At 53.4% G+C, this 19,717-nt stretch overlaps 6 protein-coding genes across 6 annotated transcripts; 4 read left to right on the top strand and 2 right to left on the bottom strand.

Moving 5' to 3' along the window:
- Positions 1–94: 94 nt before the first annotated feature.
- CABS01_02628 (uncharacterized protein) lies at positions 95–762 on the bottom strand (the record flags this gene model as incomplete). Its single annotated transcript, XM_060536006.1, has 2 exons — positions 95–268; positions 355–762. 2 exons carry the CDS (start codon positions 760–762, stop codon positions 95–97), a joined length of 582 nt encoding a protein of 193 aa, XP_060393918.1.
- Positions 763–1,965: 1,203 nt separating this feature from the next.
- Positions 1,966–4,542, bottom strand: CABS01_02627 (uncharacterized protein; the record flags this gene model as incomplete). The annotated part of the gene is made up of 4 exons (XM_060536005.1): positions 1,966–2,661; positions 2,713–2,885; positions 2,938–3,015; positions 3,066–4,542. 4 exons carry the CDS (start codon positions 4,540–4,542, stop codon positions 1,966–1,968), a joined length of 2,424 nt encoding a protein of 807 aa, XP_060393917.1.
- A 2,869-nt stretch (positions 4,543–7,411) lies between these two features.
- Positions 7,412–8,128, top strand: CABS01_02626 (cutinase; the record flags this gene model as incomplete). The annotated part of the gene is made up of 1 exon (XM_060536004.1): positions 7,412–8,128. One exon carries the CDS (start codon positions 7,412–7,414, stop codon positions 8,126–8,128), a length of 717 nt encoding a protein of 238 aa, XP_060393916.1.
- Positions 8,129–10,280: 2,152 nt separating this feature from the next.
- Positions 10,281–14,541, top strand: CABS01_02625 (phospholipid-translocating P-type ATPase; the record flags this gene model as incomplete). The annotated part of the gene is made up of 2 exons (XM_060536003.1): positions 10,281–14,029; positions 14,094–14,541. 2 exons carry the CDS (start codon positions 10,281–10,283, stop codon positions 14,539–14,541), a joined length of 4,197 nt encoding a protein of 1,398 aa, XP_060393915.1.
- A 591-nt stretch (positions 14,542–15,132) lies between these two features.
- CABS01_02624 (uncharacterized protein) lies at positions 15,133–16,887 on the top strand (the record flags this gene model as incomplete). The annotated part of the gene is made up of 4 exons (XM_060536002.1): positions 15,133–15,341; positions 15,404–15,829; positions 15,886–16,599; positions 16,665–16,887. 4 exons carry the CDS (start codon positions 15,133–15,135, stop codon positions 16,885–16,887), a joined length of 1,572 nt encoding a protein of 523 aa, XP_060393914.1.
- A 328-nt stretch (positions 16,888–17,215) lies between these two features.
- On the top strand, positions 17,216–18,410 carry CABS01_02623 (uncharacterized protein; the record flags this gene model as incomplete). The annotated part of the gene is made up of 2 exons (XM_060536001.1): positions 17,216–17,358; positions 17,411–18,410. The coding sequence occupies 2 exons, from the start codon at positions 17,216–17,218 to the stop codon at positions 18,408–18,410; spliced, it is 1,143 nt and encodes a 380-aa protein (XP_060393913.1).
- Between the last annotated feature and the right edge of the window lie 1,307 nt (positions 18,411–19,717).

Genomic DNA, 19,717 nt, shown 5'->3' with positions numbered 1-19,717 from the left:
AGCAAAGTTTGACCCGAAAGAACTACAGGTCTGCTGGCACTGTGTAGTGTTGCCAATCGCGTAAACGTAGTTTGTTCCGACAGTACCAAAGTTACTAATGGCACCGCACCCTCTGTAGCTGTAACGGAAGCGAGGAGCTCTGTGTTGGAGGGTTGTGGTTGGTGCCGCACTTGTGGTGGTTGAAGTCGAAGTCCGCGTGGAAGACGTCGAAGAAGAGGTAGTCGTAGACCTTGTGGAGCTGCTGCTGGTCGTTGTGGTCGTTGTGGTTCTAGTAGAGGACGTCGATGTCGAGGTTCTGGACGTGCTGGTGGAGGTTGATGATGTAGTGGTAGACTGGTAAGCAAATTGGCGAACCCCATAGACGTTATAGATGACATCGCTCCCATAAGTTCCTCCACAAGCGTATGTATTGTTGTTGACGCAAGCAACGTTGCAAAGAGCGGCGTTGGGGTTTGGCACCGATGCGAGAAGAGGACTCGGTGAGCTGTTCGGGGTGTTAGGGTCCGAACACCAGCACTGCTGACCTCCGTCGTTTCCTGTAGCAGAGAACGCAGAGCCGTAGGAGCTGCAATCGCTCTGGCAGCCGATGACATCGCCTTGTTCGTAAGAGGTGACATAGGGAAAGACTGAAGCGAAGTTCGTGATCTTGCCGCAGGCGCCGTAGATAAAGTTGTACTGTGGTGAGGCCTGTGTTACTGCGTGAACGACGGGTGATATGAGTCCCAGGCCGGCGGCCAGGATCTCGAACTTAGGTATGTGCATGCTCAGTTATGATTAACAGAAGGTCGTAAAAGTAGACCAACGGTTCACAGCAGTGCCCTCCCTCTGGTGCGAAAGCGAGGGTGGCTAGGTATGCCTGAGTTGGAGTACCATTAACAGGCGGTAACTTGCAAAAGATTTGACATGAAGAGGAGATCCTGAGCTGAGGGGCGCCAGGGAGCCGGAGGATCTGGCCAGGTATTTGATCGGGCCGTGGTAACCTAGATGGCATCACATGGAATCGAAATCCGGCTCAGCTGCTTCGGAACATCATCAAATTGGGCCGAGTCCTTTCGAACTCGGTTCAGTTCTTGGCATGGAACTACATAACAAAACGCGTCTAGCACATCATCCGATATGAACGCCTCTCGCGCCCAAGGCCCGAGTCGAGGGCCGACCAGAGAGGGGGGGAGATGGTAAGGCACGGAGAGGAAGCATAAAGAGAAATGATGATCACGGCGGATTAAAATTGCGGGAGAGGCCCTCATCGTGAACGGTTGAGACGTTAATTCTAATCCAGGTTCCAGTCTGTGTCTCGATCAGACCTTGGACCCTGAATCCTGGGCAATTCGGTCCAGGATTCAGTCTTTCTTGGACTAAATTGGCAAGGAGGCAAGCAAATCTGCGTTCCAAACCGCTTCAGCCCTGAATAGCTCGCTCCATTTTCACGATGCCTGCCATCCAAAGTGAGTTAATACGGTGGGTCTTCTCGGACTCTTTGCTCCCTTTGAATGATGCTTGAAGCTAATTGTTGACAAACCCGCCGGCTCGTATTCCAGGTCAAAGTAGCCTCTACCGGCATGTTGATACTTGGCAAAAACCGTGTGCCAGCAAACCGGGTAGCAGGATCGGGTGTAACATGAACCGTCCAGACCGTGTAACCTGCTCACATTCCAACGGTTGAATCCACGTGAGCCCACGCATAGCAATACCACACGCCACCATTCCCCTTGCTTCCCTCCCTTGGTGCGGTGCGGACCGGACCTGATACGCCACGGACCCCCAGGGACGCCTTCAGGGCTCTTTGAGAGGTGAATTGAATCGTGGAGCCTCGCGCTCAGCTAGCCACTCGTGTAACGGTGAAAACTTGATCGATGTGGGAAGCAAGTGCTGCGCAAAATCAACGTCACTCATGTACCCGGCTGAGAAACGGTTCTTAGATCGTCAAGAGGATGCGATAACTTTATTGATAACTATGCCTTATCCTCAAGTGGACAGGGCCAAGCAGGCATCGACAGCTTGCCCGACTCTTCCCTGTTTCTGGTGTACCACGTCCGAAATTATCTCCCTGTCAAGATCGGGAAACATCCCTTGCAGAGTCTCGACAACGTTATTGTGCTCTACCCTGCTCAAACGCTGAGCTTCAGCAACTTCGGCGCTTGCCTGCCTCGCTGCAGCTTCTTCCGCTGACAAGTGGTGACGGGAAGATGGTGGCCGCCCATCGGGTGATATCTCGGCGCTCGGCCTAGGCGACAGTCGCTCGGAGGATTCTCGCGGCCTCGACGTCGGTCTTGATGCGTTACTAGGTACAGGCGGCGCAGGAGACGGCTCATCCGAAAACATGCGGCCGATTGTGCTAAGAGGCTTCTGTATGGAACGAAGAAGCCCCGTTATGGGAGCTTGGTCGTCTGATTCTTTTCCGCCTTCGTTCGATGACGTCGATCGACGGGGTGTGGACGACTCTCCCATGATGTCTAGGGAAGGCCTCGTCGAAGATTCCCCGGTCTGGTACCCGGTTGATGACTTCTCCGAGAAGACGGGTTCTTGAGCAACAGCGGGCGAGTCAAGACGGTGTTTTTCAGCGATCGCAGATACCGCTGCTTCGACGTTCTTCTCGAACTCTTCGTCGGTGATGGTTAAGGTTGTCCGATCCATATTTTCGATAAACTGAATGGCACCCATCTACGTCACGTAAGCATTGTGTAGCGTAGTTACAGTCACAATGTGACCTACCAGTGATGAAAGGTAGTATCCGGCTTCACCACCCAGCTTCTCCTGGTTTCGGAACCGCAAAATGTACTGAACATTTGACACCAGATGTTCAGGGTTGGCTTGGAGGACAACATAGATGAGGAGGGGCATAAACGAGTCGGCTGAAGAGTCCGACTTTGAGTGCTTGAGCAGGCCTATCAAAGATCAGTCCCCAAAGTAGCGACATGATGAAGAATAGCGACATACCGAAGATAACTTTGCAACAGTTCAATACGCAAATGATCTTGTCTCGCGGCGCTCGATATGACTTGATCTTAAGGATTTCTTTGCACAGTCAGCGGTCAGAGCTATGTTGAGATTGGGCGAGTAGGTACCTTGTTGGGCGAGCTTCAAAAATCGCTTGCCGCTATCACCGGCTGGCGGTATGTCAAGGTGCTCCTCCCGAAGCCAGGCATAAATGTTGATCTTTTGTGTCAAGATATCATCTCGTTCCACGTCCTCTTGGTGTTGACCACGCCGGCCAGGCCCCATTGGTCGCTCCCCGCCTCGTCTTTTCGGTTTCGCCCCAGGTATAGGCTGTGGAGGAGGAATCGCCGGTGAGAATGTCTGCGTGTAGAGCCTATTCATGACCAGCTTCTCCATTCCTTCACGAGCATTGTCAAACTCTGCGTCGGAAACGTCTCGCCACACTTCACATTGCGCCATCTTGTTGGCAATGAAGGCGAGGAAGTCACTGATGATTTTGACTTGCTCGTGTACCATCCACTGTCGCTTTCCAAACTCTGATAAAAAGGACTTGAGGTATCTAGCGACTGGGTCCGCCTTCTTGTTTCGTAGTTGTTCTAGGAACCGATGGAAGTCGAATGGCAGCGCCGGCTCTGGCTCGGGTTCAGGGGGTGGCGGCCTATGTACGGGCATACCAGGAGACATCTGGGAGTCGATGCTCATCTGCCGATCATCGTGGGACCGCGCTGGTGTCGCCGGTGGCCCGTCTTTAGGAGGCACTGGCGGCCCTTGGTCATCAGGTGCTCTTTCTTTGGAGAACATGCTAGCTGGGGAGGCTGATTGTATTCTTAGACCCTGAAGCTCCTGTACTTGGTGTGACAGTGAGGGTGCCAGTGGCTCGAGGCTAGACTTCCGAGGTGGATGCTGTATGCCAGGGCTACCTAGCATAGGCGAAGCAATCTCCAGCCTTGGGCTCATGACTTCTTCAGCTCCAGGACCCCCACCGTCGCCAGTAAACTGCTCCATGATACTCTGGATTTCGGATCGCGACCCATTCTCTTGCTCATCTTCGCTTGCATATCTGCGCTCGTCGTAGCCGGCATCAGATCGTGTAGGGGATGCAGAGGTAGGTCGGCGTTTGGCATTTGAGGGGGTTCGAGAGGGAGGCTGGGATGTTCTCGGGGTTGGAGGTGTTGGATCGACATATGTAGTGGACTCGATAGTAAGAAACTGTGTGGCAGTCTCGGCAGGGAGAGGACTCGTGGGCTTCAAGGTCGCTATCGACGAAGTCATCGGTTCCGGAATTGTCACGGGAGCAGGTTTGGACACGATCTTGGGCGAGTCCTTGTGAGATTTATCGCCCACGCTTGGGTCATCTTTCGTGGTGGTCGTTGTGACCGGGGCGTCTTCGCCAAAATCGATCAGATCATCGGTCGCTTGTTGTTTGCCTGCTGCTTTTGCTGACAGCACGGGCTGTTTGTCTTCAACATGGTTGTCAAGCTTGAGCAGCTCCGTTTCAGCCTTGGACCCCGCGGTCTCGGCGCTCGTCACCTGGGCGGCGGCAGTATCATTCTGGGGGGCGCCAGAGAGGCCGGAGGAGTGATCTGTGGGATCTGTAGAAGACATACACCACAGATATCGTGGAATATCGTTGTTCGTTTTTGGTGAGCTTTAGTCAAGCCGAGCAGCGGGGTTCGGCGTCGGTTTGGGAGAGGCGAGGCTCGAGCTCAGCAAAAGGCGGAGGGAGGAACAGTCGCTGACATGCAGGTGTGGCGGTGGGATTAGTCGAGCTGTGAGGGCCGTGGCTCGGTGTAGAATGGAAGCAAAGATCGAGAATCAGCAGATCAAAGACCCTGGCTGCAGATGGGAGGTGTTTGAAGGTTATCGGTGGGAGGTGTGTTGCTGAGCTATCACGGGAATGGGATCAGCAGTCCAAGGTAGCAGTGGGTTGGCCGTGTAACGGCGGAGAGAAGGCTGAGAATGTTGGTGTGCAACGGTAGAGATCCCCACAATTCGTGGGGTGTGGCGGGCCTGGAACTGCACGCTCGAACGCTCACACGCTAAGGTACGACGAGTGACTGACAGCAGGAAAGAGAGCGGGCGACTTTTGGCCAGAGTTTTGCCGGAGATCCAGGGTCCCCAGGTGCAGAAGGTCCGACCGACGTCACTCAGGTCCCTTCCCGTCCTTCTTTCCTTCCCTTCTTCTAATTCCCAAGTGGGGTTACCGGAAGTAATATTGTACCGTTCCGGTCTATACACGTGACCCTGAAGTCATGCCGTATCGGAGCCGAGCGGGACCAGCTCTAGACCGCCCGGATCCGGATGGCTCCACTGCACGCCGTCGAGTCCCCGCTGTCGTTCCTGGCTTGTTCTTCCGTCCCGGCGCACGGAGCTCCTCTGAGGCCTGTTACGTCTCATCTTCCCCTGACATCGGCAGGGAATCAACCTTACCTGTTAGACCTCAACCTCGGCCCATAAACACTGCATCGCCGCCGTCGATTCATTGGTGCACCAGAGGAGCTGAACCGCCCATGAATCCAGTAGAATTTCTGCTCTCTCCTCCCATTTATGATAAGAATCAATCAACCAAACTGTCGGATCGGCGCAAGGGAGCATGTCTCAAAACCTCTCGCAGGTCTTTCTTATTCGGGGTGCTTTGACGGATGGATTTCACATCTTTCTCATTTTGTTTAATCTCCATTCCTCTGCGACTGCACCGTTGACTGACCCACGGCCGAGCAAGCAAACGTTTTTGACATCTTCTTGCTTTTGCTCACCGTCCGGTCGGTATTCCTTCAATGAGCCAGAACAGCCCATCTCCATTTTATTTATTTCGTCTGCCCTCTCGGGGTCCAGAACTCTGCGTTTCCCGCGTCCGAATCCCGTTGTCTGACATTACGCTCGGTCCTCTGACAAGTGTCAAGCGGCGAGACCTTCTTTCTTCTCCAGCCCAAAAGAGGATTTGACTTGACCTCCCCGAGCCGGCCGAAGCCCACCACACCAGACGTCAGACCCGGGATGAGAGCGTGAAGTCTTACCTGTCAGAACGAAGCGCTGGTAGTGGGCAGCGCGGGCTCTGAATCGCCAAAAAACCTTCGGGCTCATCCTTGTTCAGGAGTCTGCTTTGTGATCAGTTTCTCGTTTCGATCCGGTCATCTCAAGTTTCAGGTTGGAACTTCTAGAACGTATCCTGTTCCTCCCAACTCAAGCGGTCCACAACGGACGCCGTCAAGTTCGCAAGCTACACTTTTATCGACAAGCGCCGTTCTCGTGGCAGGGGACCTCATGGTTGATGGATCTCACCCTTTCCCTTTTCTCTCTCCTTTTTTGGTTTCCCCTCAGTGGCAGAGACATCGTGTGGGAGGGTCACTGACAGCTGGCTGGTCTGAAGCCCGTGAAGCCTGATGTTAGTCAGTCTCAATCTAGCGTTCACTGTCACGAGGGCAGGTACTTTCTTTTACTTTTCTAGCTTTCTCTGGGCATCTGGAGTCGAGAAGCTTTACGCTTAGCTGCGTGAACGTTGTGCTGACAGCAACCACAGCGGCACGTCACATCTCACTTATGCTTTTCTTATTCCTGAGCTGATGAATGTTGACCTTCTTGTCGTTCGTTATGTTGGATAGTACGAGGCCCATCCGAGGCCTTCGGCTGCATGAGGCCCGAATGATAGAGTTCTACATTCAATTCCCCTAGTCCCCGAGCCTTGTCGATGCTGGGTCGTTCTCTAAAACAATATCTGCGAAACGGCGGTCCTCCTCCCCGAATGAATCAAGCATGAGGGGCTCTCGACCTTATCGGATTTAGGCTACCGAAGAGAAATCAAGCAAGCCATGCCTCGGTCCACTCGATCCTGCCTCCCGCCCTTTGGATCTCCGATAAACGACATCGATCAGGCTACATGCTGGATGCGCCACTAGCCAGGGGAAATCCAACGGGATGGCGTTGTGGAGTGGTCTTCCCGATGGCTTGGCTGCCGCATCCTGGAGACCTGCGACCGTGCTCCTCCGGGAAGGGAGTCGTGTTTCCCAAAACGGACAGACTTGCGATCTGGACAGTCCACCTCGACCTGCGCCTCAGGAGATCCCATCGACCCCAGATGCATCTTACACGCCAAGGGACACCTTCGGGGACGTCTCTTGCTTACTCGAGTTGATTCGAGAGATGCGACTGGCCCGGACGTTGGGAGCTATGGGACGAAAGTGACTTGATGTGGAAACGCCAACAACGGCCGAGGCGGAGGTTTGCACTAATCGTCATCTCAACAACAGCCCAACGGCGTGGGTTGACGTGCAGAAACTCTCTGTATAAAGGTTGCGGCCAGACCCTATGACTTTATTCATCTCATCATCATCATCATCACCACATCTCATCTACAACACGCAGCACTCAGCTCGCTTACATTCCAAGCCCCGGTGGCAGTCATTCTCTTCCGCGACGCTGTATCTCAGTCTGCTCTGTGAGCCATTCTCTTCGACCTTTTCTCAAATCCATCACGATGAAGTTCTCCGCCATTCTTGCCCTCGCGTCTATCGCGGCTGCGTTCCCCACGCTTTCCGAGCCCGAGCTCGATGAGCGTGACATTCTTGAAATCGAGGCCCGCGATATCGAAGCCCGCCAGCGCGGCCGTGTCGGTTCCACCGCCAAGGAGTTCTCGACTGGCGGTTGCAAAGACGTCATTATGGTCTTTGCTCGTGGCTCTACCGAAATCGGCAACATGGGTACCATTTGCGGTCCTCAAACCGCCAACAACGTCAAGGGTCAATTCTCGAGCGTGGCCGTTGAGGGAGTCGACTATGCCGCTGGTCTCTCCACTAACTTCTTGCCTGGCGGCGCCGACCCCGCTGGTGTTGCGGAGATGAAGAAGATCATTGGCGAAGTCAACAGCCAGTGCCCCAACTCCATGATGGTCGTCGGCGGCTACAGCCAAGGTGCCGCCGTCACTCACCGCGCTGTCGAGGACTTGCCCCAGGCCCAGAAGGACCAGATCGTCGCGGCCTTCATGTTCGGCGACACCCAGAACACCCAGGACAAGGCTCAGATTCCCAACTTCCCCAAGTCCAAGACCAAGATCATCTGCGCCCAGGGCGATGCCGTCTGCAAAGGAACCCTCACCATTCTGCCGGCTCATCTGTCCTACGGCAACCAGGCTGGCAACATGGCCGACTTCATCAACCAGAAGCTCACTGCAGCTGGCGCGCAGAGGCGCAAGTAGACGCATATCACGATTGTCATGTTTATGAGGCGGAACTAGGGGGAACATTTCATGAGTATCCATGTACACACTGTGGCTTTGCATGCATTGAGCGGCGGCCTTATTTTTTCTTCTTGTTTCTACTTCTCTCTACAGGCATAAAGAGATATCCATTTCTACAGTTCACATATTTGGGAAAGGCATTTGAGTGTGTTATGAAACAGTGCAATAATTAGCTACCACGCCTCCTGGATTTGGTATTCTGGCGACGGAATATCCGGTGAGAGCTTGGGTTCGCCTTGGTACTTTACCTGAGGCTGGGTACAGATTCATGGGAGATGGGCAGCCAAGACACGCCCCAGACACTCGTTGATCGATGTGTAATAAAGAAGAAAATTCTCCGAACCTTGTGCTCCATCTTGAAAAATGTGTGCTGTGCTCTGTGACAGTTGATGAATGAAGGGCCCGGCATTTCGGGATTCAGAAGGACGGGGTTATGCTGGCGACGGGGAGGCGACTGGGAGGCGGAGGAGGACGTTGACGTACAGTGCTTATATAAGTCAATGTTTTGGTGACACTGTACGTACCTCTGGGATATCCAGCCCTTTCGTGCCTAATGACTCAGGCAGAGGCACAGCTCGTCGCACTGTGGTGCGGCATCTTCTGACATCCCGCTGCTTCTTCCTCCATCAACCGTCAAACCTTCAATTCCTCTGTCTCCCCGATGCCTTGTTCGATTTTTCATCTCCGGTTCGCACTTCGAAGCACATCAGATGGGATGAAGGTATCATCGATTCTCCCGTCGGCAATGCATAGAGGCGCTCAGCTGGAAATGATAAACACATGCCGACGGCGGCGGCAGCGATTAACCTCCATCAAAGGCCACCATTCCTCTTCAAGGCGGCCATGAGAATTGTGTGTGCGTGATACTCCACCAATGTGCGACGTTGCGACAAAGGGTGTTGCCTGTTCAGCTTTCGCCCGAACTTTTTGCCCACGTATGACGCTCGTCGGAGAGAGAAAGGCTGAAGCGTGGCCTTACGCTCCCAGGGCTGGCCGGCTGAAAGTCTGAAGACTCCAGATGGCATCCGTGCTCGACCTTTGCCATTCGCACCTCGGACGCCTTGTTTTCTCCGGACGCACGGGGCCTCGATGTTGCTTGCTGTGGGATCCGCGGATCAACGTGGACGGGACGGGGGGGAAACATGATTGTCACCAATACGCGGAGCCGCCTAGCAGAATTTATTCCATCAGCCACCCGTTGCGCCGATCTACCTAAACAAGACTTCGAGATGGAACAAGGCCAGACAGTTCGGGTCCGGTTGACCGGTTCGCGGCTAGCGACGCTTCGAGCAGTGTGTCCGAAGCCAAGCCATGCGTTGGACGGAGTTCATCCCTGGCGTCAGCTCGTTGCTTTCTTGGCGCCGCTGCTTTGGAAGGTGAGTGAGCGCAACCTTAAGCTTTCGCCCATCACCACATGCACCGCACGTGGGGAAAAGACTTCACTGGCAGCTGGCAGATGACGGCGTCGAGCTTCTTTTCGAACTCTAGAAGAACCTTCGGTCGACTTCAATCAGAATGGCCTGGCCGCTCGATCTAATCAATCGAGTCCGAGAATGCACACTTGCACTAGCAGCAATGCCCACCATAAATATCCATCAATGACCAGCGAGAACCCCGGCCAGTGTGCCCACCACGTGGGGAGATCAACACGGGATAATGGTACCAACGGGGAATCCGCCCGCTGATTTCTGCCCCGGAGAATCATCGCTGATTGACATCTTTAGCCACCGATTACGCCTGCTCCCTCTATGTAATTTCGCCAGTTTTCCTTGGCAGCCCACCTTTGCGCGGGATGCAGGACGTTAATGACGAACTCGGTGCCCGCTGTTTCTTCTCCATTGCCGCTCCCAATGGGTTTTCCTCTGCTGTCATCGAACTTGGCCGGGGAAACACCAGAATGGCAGTGCGCATCGTCGAACTCTCTGCTCTGGACGTTCGGACTCGTTGAGAAAATCGGATGATCTCGAGTGCTGCGTTCAAATTTGCTGCACCCTTACGATCTCCATAGGATCCGAACCGATGCGACCGCTCGTTTTTCGCACAGAAATGATCCATCACGCAAGACGCGACTCTTGCAATTGTCACTCGCTCAATTAATGCCGCCGCTACGATGAACGAGAAACCAACAACTGAACCACCGACCGTGGGCGATGCGCCGCGGCCCGGTCCCGACGAAGCCCCCGACCGAGCGCGGTGGCTGGGCGCTAATTCGAGGCGCGATGCTGTGATGTGGTGCAAGAGTGTATTTTACGAGGTTGTCCTAGGCCGAAAGACATTGCCGCCTTCGAAGAATGGTCGCATTATTCCACTACAGCTGGACCAAGATGCGCCCCTAACGGACGAACGACGAGGCGGGCATCCCTTCCTTTCGAACACCATCCGAACTTCCCGATACACTGTTTATGACTTCATCCCGAAACAACTCTTCTTCCAGTTTTCCCGCATTGGCAATTTTTATTTCCTCTGTGTGGGCGTCCCGCAGACCGTGCCTGGCCTTTCTACCACGGGAAACTTTACGACGATTTTGCCGCTACTTTTCTTCGTTCTGGTCACTGTCGCAAAGGAAGGATATGACGATTTCAAGCGCCACCGGCTAGACAAGGTGGAGAACGCGGAGACAGCGCGTGTGCTCAAGCACTCGAAACATCGCAACACTAGCTCGCAGACCTGGCAGTCTAAGCTTCGAAGCACTCTCCTGGGAGGCTCTCAAGTACTAGGCGCCGGCCAAGCAGTAGATGATGGGCCCTGGATAACAACGAGATGGTGTGACATCGAGGTTGGCGACCTCATCAACTTACGAAGAGACGATCCGGTCCCTGCCGATATCGTACTGCTCCATGCCGATGGCGAGAATGGCCTTGCTTATATCGAGACGATGGCCCTTGACGGCGAGACCAACCTCAAGAGCAAGCAAGTTTCGGCTGCACTAGAAGGACGCGATTCTGTCGAGAAGATCGTGGCCTGCGATGCCGAATTTGTGGTCGAAGACCCAAACCCTGATCTTTACAAGTTCGATGGTCGAGTGACTGTCAACGGAAAGTCGCTACCACTGACTTCCGCCGAGGTTATATACAGAGGCAGCATTCTGAGAAATACGGCGTCCGCGATTGGCATCGTTGTCAACACGGGGGAGGAGTGCAAGATTCGCATGAATGCTAATCAACACCCCAAGGCCAAGAAACCCGCGTTGGAGACCGTAGCCAACAAGATTGTCGTTTCCCTGGCGCTCTATGTCATTATTCTTTCTGTCGGCTGCTCCATGGGATATGTATTGTGGCAGCGGTCGCAGGAGAGAAGGACATGGTACCTGAGTGGTGCTGAAGTCAAGTTCTACGAAATCATCATTGGTTTTATCATCCAGTTCAACAATGTCATTCCTTTGGCGTTGTACGTCAGTCTCGAGATCGTCAAAGTTGGACAGCTACTCATGCTCAATTCCGATGTCGAGATGTACCACGCCGAAACGGACACTCCAGCTCGATGCAATACGAACACCATCCTCGAGAACTTGGGCCAAGTCGGCTACATCTTCACCGACAAAACAGGCACACTGACGGAAAACGTGATGAAGTTCCGCAAATTGAGCATTGCCGGCACAGCTTGGCTGCACCAACCGGACGTCGAAGTTGCAGATGGCGATAGCGAAAACAACAGCTCTGTAGACACCCTGTTTGAGGCTAAGGGGATCCCGCGCATTTCAACCCAGCACATTCGAACCGATGCCATCGTAGACGACTACGTTCAATCTCCTGCGACTCTCGGCAGACCATCGATGGCTCGCTCACGAGCACCGTCTACGCGAAGATCGTCTTCCCAGTGGAGATCCACGGGCCGTCCGGACCATGTGCAGCCCGACGTCACTACCAGCGATCTTCTAGAGTTCATTGCCCTGAGGCCTCATTCTCTGTTTGCGAGAAGGGCAAAAGACTACATCCTTGCAATGGCACTCTGTCATACCTGCCTCCCGGAAATCCGCAACGGCGAGGTCGAATATCAGTCTTCTTCTCCAGACGAGCTGGCCATGGTTAAGGCAGCACAAGAGCTCGGCTATACTGTTGTTTCGCGGACTTCGTCAAACATCACCTTACGACAGAGCTCGGAAGCCAGTGATGCAACCAAACACATGACATTCCAGATCTTGGATGTCATCGAGTTCAGTAGCCATCGGAAGAGGATGTCTATTGTCGTGCGGTATCCCGATGGTCGGATTTGCATTATCTGCAAAGGTGCGGACTCGGTGATCTTGCCGAGACTCAAGATGGCTAGCATGGCGTTGCAAAAGGCCCAGGATGTGAGGCAAAGCGCGGACCTTGAACGCGAACTTTTGCGCAAAAGTGAACAGCATGAGCCGAGAATCAGCATTGGTGGTCGCGCTAGCATGTCTTTGCGAAGAAGCATCGGAATCGCACGCGGTACCCCAGGCCCGAGTGTTCGGCCCCCTATGGACCGCAGCCAGTCTTTCGAGACGAGCAAATTGCGCAAGTCGGGCGACCTCTTGCGGCCGTCCATCAACATCCGCACGACTTCTTTCGAAGCTTCGGGGGGTTCTTCTCCCACTTTGCCATACCAAACACCCGAAAAATTCGCCTTCCTTGACGAACCCGCCATCGCCGATGACTCGACCATTTTTACCAGATGTTTCAAGCATCTCGACGATTTTGCCACCGAAGGCCTACGGACGCTGCTTTTCGCTCAAAAGTTCATCTCGGAGCAGGACTACCTCACCTGGAAGAAAGCATTCGACGCCGCATCTACCAGCTTGACGGATCGCCAAGACAAGATTGAGGCTGCAGCGGAAACGATCGAGCAGTCCTTCAACCTCGTCGGTGCTTCGGCGATTGAAGACAAGCTTCAACAGGGCGTTCCGGAAACCATTGACAAGTTGCGGAGGGCGAACATCAAGATCTGGATGTTGACAGGCGACAAACGTGAAACAGCCATCAACATTGCCCATTCAACCCGCATCTGCCAACCAGTGTCCGATCTGTACACTCTGGACGTCACTAAGGGAGACCTTCAGGGCCAGCTCGTGGCACTGTCCGAAGATTTGCACTCTGGCTGTATCCACAGTGTTGTCGTTATCGACGGGCAGACCCTGGCGACGATCGAGAAGTCGGACGACTTGACAGCCCAGTTCTACTCGGTGGTCCCCTTTGTCGACTCTGTCATTTGCTGTCGAGCCTCTCCGGCGCAGAAGGCGTTGATGGTCAAGACTGTTCGCTCCCAGCTACGAAAGCTGAAAGGTCGAATGGGCCACGGTCTTACACTTGCTATTGGTGACGGCGCCAACGACTTGGCAATGATCTCTGCTAGTCACGTCGGCGTCGGCATCTCTGGAAAGGAGGGTTTACAAGCTGCTCGAGTAGCCGACTATGCCATCGCTCAATTCAGATACCTTCAGCGACTACTTCTCGTGCACGGTCGATGGAACTACGTGCGTACGGCCAAGTTCATATTGTGTACCTTCTGGAAGGAGATGTTCTTCTACCTCCCCACGGCCCTGTATCAGCGCTACAACGGTTATACAGGTACTTCATTGTACGAAATGGCTAGTTTGACTGTCTTCAACACGTTGTTCACCAGTCTGTGCGTCATCTGTCTTGGGATCTGGGAACAAGACCTCAGCGCAGATACCTTGCTTGCCGTTCCCGAGCTTTATGTGTACGGTCAGCGAAACATGGGTCTAAACCTGGCCAAGTATGCTGGCTGGATGCTGTCAGCGGCAATCCAGGGCGTGATGGCGTACTGGGGCGTCTGGGCGGGTTACGTCTGGTTTGCGCACTCGAGTGACCAGGGCCTTTACGCCGTTGGCAACTTGGCGTTCACTCTTGGTGTTGTCTGGATTAACTACAAGTGCTTGTAAGTGGAAAATGCACACTTGTTCTTGTCTGGAGGTGAAGAATGAAGACTAACTCTGTCGCAGCATTCTCGAGACGCACCACAAATCGGGTGTCGTGATGGGATGCTTCCTCCTCACCTTCTCCGGATGGTGGGCTTGGCAAGGTTTCCTCTCGTCGATCTATACCCGCGCCCCGTCAATCTACGCCGTACGCGATGGTTTCTCAAAGACCTTTGGTCGGGATTGGACATGGTGGCTGACGTTGATTGTAATGGCCACTCTCTTCATCCTCATGGAGACCATTTTCCGCACCCTTCAGCGTTCTCTCATCCTCGCGGGGATGTGGAGGTGGCCTTGGGTTCGTAAAAAGGACGACGTTTGTGCGGATGAGTGGCGTTTGGAGCTTTGGCAAGAACTCGAAAAGGATCCTATTGTGAGGGAGAGGCTGAAGAGGTTGGCCAGTGATGAGGAGGAGGAGGCGGAGGATTGCGACGAGGATGTTGTGGTTGGCGAGTCTGAGAGGGCGGGTTGAGTCATTCCTTTGCAAGAGATACCCCTTCTGTTCTATGCACTTCCTCAATAGCTTGAAAATATGCAAGCTGCCTTATCCAACTGAACAAAAGACATTCCAGGGGTGTTCGGAGGAATAAGTCATGTATTCGCAACCTCGAGTCTAGCGCGGAGGTAAACTCATCAAAAACCCGATGGCTACTAGGTCCTGGGGTAGTATACAGGTGCTGTCTCCAACCCGGCGATGCCGGGATAAGGCTCTCCATACCGGATCCGAGGGCCCCACACGACGGAGCACCGGCCCGGGTGGGAGCTTACAGTGCCGTGGCAGAGGACAGTGCACCATACTCACAACCAATCATTTACGCCAAATTACGACAAGCCGGGACTGAATTAGTCCCATTCCAATCTGACAGGTGAAGTTCCCAGGAATTTTGGTTGGTCCCACGGCGCCATAAGCACTAAAACTTGCCATCTTCCTCCCTGTATCCATCCTGAAGGTACAAAGTCGCAAGCGCCACGAGGTAGGTACATAAAGAGCATCCTCTGCCGGCAAACCCGTTTCAATTGCGGCAGAGCTTTGGTGCACACGTAAATTCGGCTTCAAGACATCATGCTCAGCATTCTGGGGCCTGACGATGGCTTCGTGCCATCAGTGGCACTGCTCACCGCCATCCCTGTGATGCTGTACCTCGCCTATCTCATCAGATCGCCCGTCACCATGGACGTTAAAGAGCCGCCTCTATTACGCCCGACAGTTCCCTTCATCGGCCACATCATCGGTATCTTGCAACACTCGTGGCATTATCTTGACCTCGCCTAGTAAGATTCTCGCCAATCCCCCTGATGCGTGGCACAGCGCCAATACTGAATGCCTCTGCCAGTGCAAAGTCGAAAGCTCCCATGTTTACTCTACCAATGCTAGGCGGCAAGATGTACGTGATAACGGAACCCGACCTCGCACAAGCGGCACTCCGCAACCGCTCCCTCAGCTTCGATCCGTTTTTGAGGGACCTCATTAAAGGGATGGCTGGCGCCAGCGCGCAGACTATGAAGGCGTGGGACGATCCCGCGTTTTACGGCCCTTGGGTGAAGAGTATCTACGGGGGCATGGCGGGGCAATCGCTGCTTGGGCTCAACATCTCTGCCGTGGGAGGGATTGCGACTGCGTTGAACGAGATTGGTGACGACGTCGAAGTTGCGGATTTGTACATGTGGAATCGAGAGCTGTTCACCCTAGCCAGCACGGATTTGCTGTATGGAAGTAAGAATCCGCTCAGAGGAGATAAGAAACTCATCCAGGCGTACTGGTAAGTTCCTTTAGATGATACTCTGACTTGAGATGGAGTGGTCTGACATTGAGTAGGGACTACGAAGCAGACGTCAACAAGCTCATGCTGGGCATCTTCCCCTCCCTCGTCGCACCAAAAGGCTACCGCGGCCAAGCCCTCTTCCAAGAAGCCTTCAAATCCTTCTTCGACTCCCAACTCCACGAGGACGACGACGTCCCATCCCTCGTCAAAGATCGTCGGAGACTGAGCATGAGCTTCGATATGACCTCAGCAGAAGCCGCCAAGATTGAGTTGATCTTCCTCCACGGCGCCATCTCGAACACCTTTCCCTCATTCTACTGGTTCTTCACCCGAGTGTTCAGTCAGCCTGTGCTTCTTTCGAGACTTCGCGAGGAGGTGCGGGACGTCATTGAGGAGAAGGGGCGGGACGTAGTCGACGGGGAAGAGAAGAGGGTGTTTGTGCTGCATATTGAAAAGCTGGAGGAGAGGTGTCCACTGCTCATGTCGTGTTTTCGCGAGACGCATCGGTTGTATGCTGCAGGTGTTCTCGCGAGGAAGGTCATGGCTGATACGACTATTTCTGATGGGAAGATGAGCTTCGTCGTGAAGAAGGATTGGCAGATTTCTGCACCGCAAAGGATTTTGCAGACTGACTCTGGGATCTGGGGAGATGATGCGGTGGAGTTTGTTGGGGATAGATTTTTGAAGGTTGCGGAAGAGAAGGGGGAGGCGGTTGTTAATGTCGCTGTGAGAGGGTTCCTTGGCTTTGGAGGTGGAAAGCATATTTGGTAAGTTGCTTACTCCCACAATCCTTCTGTCGATGGTTGCGTTCAAGCTGACGATGGGCATATAGCCCCGGCCGGTATTTTGCGAGCGGTGAGCTGTTGGGTTCCCTTGCGCTGCTAGTTGCTGGATTCGACGTTACCAGTTCAGATGGGCAGGCACTTGTGGTCCCAAAGGTCACTGCTGTGCCTCTGACCGGATCCTTTGGAAAGCCAGTGCCGGGCAGTGACCTCAAGGGGCGGATGCGCAGGAGAGCGGGTTGGGAGGATGTCAGGTGGGAGGTTGCTGCATAGTTGATGATCGTGCAGAAGTTGGATCAAAGAACTTACCTGAAGGGGCGCAATTCATCTTAATACGCTATGCCTTTCTATGCATGTGGTTATCCCCAAGCTATGCATATCATACTGCCCGTCATCCATGCCTCGTTTGCAATTGCCAAAAGAATTTTGAGGCATTTACTAAGCACTTTTTAGTCTTTCCCGCTTGACATACCAAAGCCTTTCTAACAACTCTCCTTCATAATGGAGAAATGCTTCTTTCTTATCGCCATCGTATTCGGTCCAGAATATCCTCCTCTTACAGAGAAACGCTAGATCAAGGCACCCTCTCTCAACTCTCAACATGAGGCCCTCCGTACTCCTTCCCGCCGCTCTGGTGATTTGGACTGGCCCTGGCCGAGCCCTGGCGGCGTGGGACATGAGATATGCTGAAGAATCCGCCGAGGGTCTCTTCGCCAATGCCCCTTCAGAGGAGCGCTACTACAAGTATGCCCTTTTGTGCGCTATGAATTCACTGATACTGACTCTATTGCTTCAGATTCGCCTTTGCCGAACTTGTCGCCAGTGCGCAGAATCTCAATAGCCGACAACAAGCCCGAATCGCTGAGCAGGATGAGGAGATACACGAGCTGAAGATGATGGCTCTCAACCTCACGGAATCGATCGTCGAGGCGAAGACCAACGCGAGCAATGACCTCTTGCACGAGTTGCACAAGTTCTCCGAAACAATGGAGACCATTAGCTCCATTTTGCAGGCTCTCGCATCGTCGGATCAGTCTCAGAACCGTGACGTTCCGGGCCCTGACGGCGACGCGGCTAGGAACGCCGTCTTCCATGGCTTCAACCCTGTCATCATCAGGTTCCTAGAGCGCATCGCTACGAAGCTGGAGAAGCCGGAGTCAGAGTGGTCTGCAGACAAGAAGACCATGGCTACCATGGCCATCTTCACGGGTATCGCAACGGCTCTCAACTACCTGAGGGGGCCAATCGGCCGAACCGGCTGCTACAAGAAGATTGCAAAATGGCTAGGCTGCGCGAAAGAGGAGAAGCTGGCGAAGAAGGCTGCTCTTGAGGCTTTGGAGGGACAGGTGAATTATCTGTGGAAAGCCGCCGACAAGGGGCTTGCATTCATCAAAGCCGCCGTAAACGACAGGGCTAAGCATGAAGAGCTCGATCTGTTAAAGGGCGAGCTTGATGCAAAAGTCGAAACCCTCACTGCCCGTGTTGACGAGATGGCTACAGCCGAGAGAGTTACTGGTCTGGAATGCCGCGTTGACGTGATGGCTGAAGCCGCGAGAGTCACTGATCTGGAGCGCCGCGTATCCGAGCTGACTTCCATGGCGAACAACCTCGCAGCCAGCTTCAGTGAGCAAGCAATCAGAAGTATTGCCGAGGCTAAAACACTGAGAGACAACATTCTTGCCTTGGAGACGGAAGATCAGGAAAACTTAAGTCGGATTAAGAAGCTCCAGGAAGACGTCCAGCACATTGCTGACGACCTTGACGCTCATCAGGCCCAGCTCACCCATTTCATGTGAGTGCTAATACGTCTTCTCCGCTTCCAAGTCCTCACCCTTGGGACTTCAAGATGCCAAGTTCCATACGAGATGGAAATTGAAGATGAGGAAAATACGAGGGAATAAGTGGTTTTCGGGGTAAAGCATGACATTGTGGTATGCGTGGAGGTTTTGGGACGTCAGATTATCACTAGGCATTTTTACTTCTCTCCCGAGATGTCCATGTATCTGTTTAGAGAAGTGTCTCCTACTGAAAGCCTGTGGTCTCGAATCCTTACACACTCGTTACCTCTCCCTCAAATCAATGTTACCAGGCATAACGAACAGACCTCAACTTAGATGCCTTCCATATTCAATCCATCGCCTTCCATTCCGGCAGCCCCTGTTGTCACACCACAGAAGGTGTTTTGTTTCATGATCCGAATTCGGAAAATAGGTATTCGGATCGAGAAGCGCATCAACATTATGTACTTCGCTATCTTCATTCTTCCCCGTAACGAAGTTGCCAAGCGATTTTCGGGATAGAAACACGTCGGCGTCAAAACGATGCCACTGATATGTTGTGTCACAGCCTCTACATTCAACCTTGTGACAATCCTCAGCACCAAATGGTATAAACATGGTTTTATCGCGTTCATTTTCTCTGGCCATTGATTTACAAGACCTCCACCACAATTTGCACCCTTCCACCGGAGACTTGGCGCCAGAAACCGCGCCTACCCGACTATCCACCCCTAGACAAGCGCAACTTTGTGGGTCAAAAGGCCTCACGAGTTGCCCATCGTCATAGGTGACATGCGGGCAGAGTAGGTCGCCATACTCTTGACCAAACGCTCTCAGCTCTTGAGAGAGACGAACGTTTGTGACTTCTTCCTTCTCACTCACCCGAAAGACTGGTAGACACCAATGTAGACCTAAAGAGTGGTGCGATGAAGCGTCTTCATCCCGTGGTCGGCGTGGTGTCCTGAGCATTACTCGAGGGGCGTACCATGGAGTAAAAGAAAACATATGGGTGGGGTCGGACTTGGCCAGCGTCGAAGAAGCCTTTTCTCTGCACTCTTTGCAGCGCGCGAGGCAAAATCCATCTCCAAACTTCATTCGGGTGGTGTCGACTCCTTCTTGGTCTAAGATTGCCCGGCGAATAGAAGATGGCGATATCGCGATATGAGGGCAAACTCGGGCCACTCCTTCAGATCCAATACATTTGCGTGTTGAGGAGGGCTGGTTTCTTTGTTGATGAGAAAAATGCAATTTTGGGTGTCGATGTCCGCACTCGGAGCAGAACAGAAACCCGGTGCTGTGGAAAGATCGGCATAATCTGTTGAAGT

Source organism: Colletotrichum abscissum (assembly GCF_030869225.1).
Source record: "Colletotrichum abscissum strain IMI 504890 chromosome Unknown Scaffold_5.1, whole genome shotgun sequence".
NCBI classification, from domain to species: domain Eukaryota; kingdom Fungi; phylum Ascomycota; class Sordariomycetes; order Glomerellales; family Glomerellaceae; genus Colletotrichum; species Colletotrichum abscissum.
This window is presented reverse-complemented; position numbering and strand designations above follow the sequence as displayed.